Raw genomic sequence first — 4,628 nt, 5'->3', positions numbered from 1 at the left:
ACATGTAATATTGGATGGAAATTATTAACTATTTGGTGGACAGTTTCTACACTTAGATTAAAATATTATGGAACATGGAAATTAACAGAATCACTTGGAGAAATTTCAGGATGTGGTTATACTGGAACAACAAAAGAAGGAAAAGATCAATTTTTATTATATAGAAATGTTAGTATTTTAGAATTTGAAATATGTAGATCATGTAAAGTAAATATGGATCTTTGGAATACTTATGTTCAAAAATGGTTAAAAAATTATGTTTATGTTTCAATGATTGGAACTCCTTTAGAAAAATATAAAACTACTTTAACTATGGTAGTTTGTGCATTTTGGCATGGTGTATATCCTGGTTATTATATTTCATTTCTTATATTAGGTTTTGATAAAGATTTATCAAATTTAATTTATAAACGTCTTGATCCTTTTATGAAAATAAAATTTGGTGAAAAAAGTATTCAATGGAAACTTTATGATATTTTATTAAGAGTATTTAATCATTGGCATTTAAATTATGCTGTTTATCCTTTCATGAGATTCGAATTAATCCCATCACTTATTGTACTTTATAGAACTTATTTCCTTGGTTATCTTATTCCTTTATTCCTTTATTTATGGTTATCTTATTATCCTCCTCATTTATCTTATCAAAATACTATGAATGAACAATTAAAACAACAAAAAGATTCAACATTCCTCAAAAAAGAAGATTAATATTTTTTTTATTCATTCATTTTTTTTTTTTATTTTCTTTTTATATTTTTTATACAAATGGATTTTAACATAATTTATAAATATTTTACAGAAAACATAAAAAATTAATTATAAAGAATGAAAATTCAATATCAATCAACAAATATAAATCATAGAAAAATCTGTACAAATAACTATTATTTGTATTGTTAGAAATACATTAATTTTATCATATTAATTATTATCATATTAACTAAAATATTAATACTATGAATATTTTCAATTATTTTCATCATTATAAGTATTTTATTATTAATTTAAACAGAATCAATTAACATTTTAATACAAATAATTATTATAATAAAACACAATGATAATATAACCAATATCAAAATAATGAACAAAAACAAATAATAAATAATAGAATTAATAGAATTTAAACAATTAAATATTATACAACAAATTTAATACATTATATATTTATCATTATCATTTTTAATTCTTATTACATGATTCAACTATTATTATTAATAATTACTTCATAGTATTTAATTTTTATACTTTCAATTATTATATTTTTTTATAACATGAATAATTTAAACACAATAAATAGATAAAAACATTATATATGATTCAAACCAACATTAAAAAATATACACAAAAATAAAATAAATAAAACACTTTTAAACATGTTTATTACCTTTTCCATAAAAATGATATTATTTTATAAAATAATCATATAAAACAGAATAAATTTTACAATAAAAATGATATTTATACAATTTTCTTTATCTTCTTATTTTTTATGTATTTCTGTTTATTCTCTTTTCTCATTTTCTCATTTTCTTGTTATTCTTTTATTTTTTATTTCAATTTCATTTGTTGTTAATAATTTATATTTCTTATTTGTATAATGTTTATTATCTTTATATTTACTTTCTTTCTTATTTGTTTTTCTTTGTGTTCTTCTTTTTCTATTCACTTTTCTTCTTATTTCTTTTATCGTAGTTATTATTATGTATTTTATTGCTATTGAAGTTCTTTCTTTTCTTTCAACTTGAATTCCTGTTTCTTGTTTGTTTTTCTTTACATTACTCTATTACATTACTCAATAACATGGCAACAAAATTTGTTGTATATTCTGAATTGATAAAAGGATCTTTTATGAAAAAATAAATTAGTTAAGGGTTAAATTAAAAAATCTTGTAAGTTTTTTTGTTTCATCATTCCTCACTGAATGAAATATTTAAGAAAAATACAATTTTTGTAAAAACATCAAAAATAATAAACAACTTCAATTCAATAGAAAATTATTTATTTTTAGTTTTAAAGAAGAGTCAATCTTCATTGTTTTGAGTTTTAGAGGAGAACTCCAAACAAAAGGAAATGGTATTGGTTCTGTTATTCAAGTAAATATCTCCAATAAATCGATAAATCGAAAGTTAAAAGAAAGTTTCAAAAAAAAACGTCGTAAATACATTAGTGGTGATGACAAAATCAAGACGTTATAAATATTTAATTTAAGACTTGAAACTAAAAAATATTGTTAAAATAAACATGTCAGATACATCTAAATCATATGGAATGTTAGCTCAAGCTGAACGAAAGAATAAAAAATTTTTTGATTCAGCTGATTGGTCTGAACAATTTTCACCAATATCATTTCCTGTTGGTAGTGAATTTCTTCATACACCAAAATCACCAACTCATTTTAACACAACAAATACTGTTGTTGTTAACTAACAATTGTATTATGTGAATAATTTTAAATTGAATGAGTAATTTAACAAATAAAACAATTTCATTTTCCCTACTTTTATTTTAAAATAATAAATAAAAATGAAGTATTAAATTACTCTGTTGCGATTGTTTGAATAAAGAAGTAAAGTGTAAAAAAGAACTCCAATAAAGAGAATAAGTTGTAATGTAAATATGAAATAGTCATTTAGTGTTAATGAAATAACTTTTTCATATTGATTATTTGAAGAATAAAAAGAATGACCGAGTGTTGTAATTTTATCCATTAAATCACCAATTGAAGTAAAGAAATCTGAAACTTTATCAGCTTCATCGTCTTGAATGTCGTGAATTGTTTTTAAAACAGTTGCACTACTTCTTAAATAAGTTACACTTTTTGATGTTTTTTCCATTCTTTCATATATTTTATTTAAAACTTCATTTCTTTCTTTTGCCAATTTAATATTTAATGCAAGTTCATCAGAAATATTTCCAAGTGTAGTATATACTTTTATTATTTTACATTTTTCATTGTCATTACATTGTTTGTTAAGTTCTTCTTTATTAAAAGTATTAACAATTGGTTCTAGTTTTAATTCTTCTGTTTCTGGTTCTTTAGTTTTATATTCTTTTCTTTTTGGTATTTTAATTTTTGGATCAGTCATTTTTACAGAAATTAATCGATGACTGTCACTTAAGTCTCCATTACTTGCACTAATTCCAAAATATTGACCAATGTCCATTTTAAATACTGCACCTTTAAAACAATTAACTTTTTCTTTTCCTTGTTGTTGAAGATCTAAATTAATTTCGTGAGTGTCATGATTATATTCAAAATATACTGTAAAAGGATTTCCTCTATATGATCCAAAATAGCAGGATTTAGACATAATATCAATTCCATCTGTTTCTCCTTTATACTCTTTATTATTAAAATTCATTATCATTTGTGCTGTTGGTACTTCCATTTTACCATTTTGGAATGTATCAAAAATAACACTAATTCCTTTCCATTTGTTGGATGCTCCAAATGCTTTTCCTGTTTTTAATGGGGACTGTGTAAACCATAAGGCAATACCATCAGCATGTTTTCCTTCTTTATTTGATGTCATTTGTAATGTAATTTCCATTTTGAAGCTTTTAATAGGAATTCTTTTTCTTGAAACAATAAGACCTGAAACACTTTGAGTATCTGGTGTAAGTTCAATTATTGTGTCATTAATTACATTTGTTTTTCCAATTTTTTTCCAATTTTTAATTAAAGTGGTATATGGTGCTTCTAATGTAAACTCAGGTATAGGAGATGATAATCCAAAATAAATGAAGAAAAGAATGATAATCATTGGTTTTCTATTAATTTCTTTTTTTTAAGTTTCTTTTTTTTATAAGTTCTTCTTTTAAAATTCTTTAAATTTATAAAAACAAAAAAATATATATATTCTAAATAAAATTGTGTTTTTAAAATGGGTTTAAGCCATCAAATCAATATATTGACTCTCTTGTTTGTTTCTTCTGAAATACACAAATCCTACAACAACACATGCTAATAATACTAAAACAATAAAGATAACAATAAGAGCTCTTTTAGAATTACTAGTATTTTTATTTATTTCAATAGGATGAATATTTGGTTGTTGTAATGGTTGTGTTTGGTGAACAGGTTGTGGTAAAGATGGAGGAGTTAAAGAAGTAACTGGGAGTGATTTGTGTTTAAGTGGATGAATGTATTGTTTATGAGTTTTCTTTGGTGTGACCTTCTTTTTATTTTGAAGTCTATTAATCCATTCTTGTTTTGTCGATACTGAGTCTGGAGCCCAATGAGGAACTGTTCGATCTTCAATCATTTTACTTTCTATTGCTGTGATTCCAGCTGGTACAACATCAATATAAATTTCAACTTCTCCCTTAGAGTCTCTAAATTCTTCTCCTACTCTTATAACAATCTTTTTTTGTTCTTGTTCAATATTTTTCCATTCAACAATAGAACTAAAGTTACAAGGTTGGGTAAGAGTTTGTTGAACAAGACATTTACTGTTATAATATAAATTCTCAAAAATACTAACTTTTGTATTGACTGTTGTTTTAGGATTACATGTTTTAACAACAACTTTATCTCCTATAGGAACAATAACATTATAATAAATAGCAGATGTTTGAATTGCATTCATATTACAATGATCAGAAGAATGATGGCATTGTTC

At 23.1% G+C, this 4,628-nt stretch overlaps 3 protein-coding genes across 3 annotated transcripts in view, besides 9 other annotated features; 1 reads left to right on the top strand and 2 right to left on the bottom strand.

Moving 5' to 3' along the window:
* On the top strand, positions 1–711 carry EDI_047960 (membrane-bound O-acyltransferase domain-containing protein, putative; the record flags this gene model as incomplete). The annotated part of the gene is made up of 1 exon (XM_001737492.1): positions 1–711. A coding segment is annotated over one exon (711 nt), but the record flags the coding sequence as incomplete, so codon positions are not given.
* A 2-nt stretch (positions 712–713) lies between these two features.
* Positions 714–762: a microsatellite.
* A 36-nt stretch (positions 763–798) lies between these two features.
* Positions 799–943: a repeat region.
* Positions 918–1,125: a repeat region.
* A 7-nt stretch (positions 1,126–1,132) lies between these two features.
* Positions 1,133–1,320: a sequence feature (AT_rich).
* A 13-nt stretch (positions 1,321–1,333) lies between these two features.
* Positions 1,334–1,368: a sequence feature (AT_rich).
* A 29-nt stretch (positions 1,369–1,397) lies between these two features.
* Positions 1,398–1,459: a sequence feature (AT_rich).
* Positions 1,460–1,464: 5 nt separating this feature from the next.
* Positions 1,465–1,851: a repeat region.
* A 653-nt stretch (positions 1,852–2,504) lies between these two features.
* Positions 2,505–2,531: a sequence feature (AT_rich).
* Positions 2,532–2,537: 6 nt separating this feature from the next.
* EDI_047950 (vesicular integral-membrane protein VIP36 precursor, putative) lies at positions 2,538–3,770 on the bottom strand (the record flags this gene model as incomplete). Its single annotated transcript, XM_001737491.1, has 1 exon — positions 2,538–3,770. The coding sequence occupies one exon, from the start codon at positions 3,768–3,770 to the stop codon at positions 2,538–2,540; it is 1,233 nt and encodes a 410-aa protein (XP_001737543.1).
* Positions 3,771–3,778: 8 nt separating this feature from the next.
* Positions 3,779–3,879: a sequence feature (AT_rich).
* A 17-nt stretch (positions 3,880–3,896) lies between these two features.
* EDI_047840 (uncharacterized protein) overlaps positions 3,897–4,628 on the bottom strand; it is a gene marked incomplete at both ends in the record, with an annotated part of 1,307 nt that continues 575 nt past the window's right edge. Inside the window, one exon of the mRNA XM_001733334.1 lies at positions 3,897–4,628. This exon is cut by the window's right edge and continues 120 nt beyond it. Coding sequence (XP_001733386.1) covers positions 3,897–4,628 — 732 coding nt within the window.

The sequence above is a fragment of the Entamoeba dispar genome, genomic scaffold, assembly GCF_000209125.1.
Source record: "Entamoeba dispar SAW760 scf_1105229460663 genomic scaffold, whole genome shotgun sequence".
In the NCBI taxonomy this organism is placed as follows: Eukaryota; Evosea; order Mastigamoebida; family Endamoebidae; genus Entamoeba; species Entamoeba dispar.
Note: the sequence above shows the minus strand (reverse complement) of the source record. Positions and strands in the feature narration are given on the sequence as shown.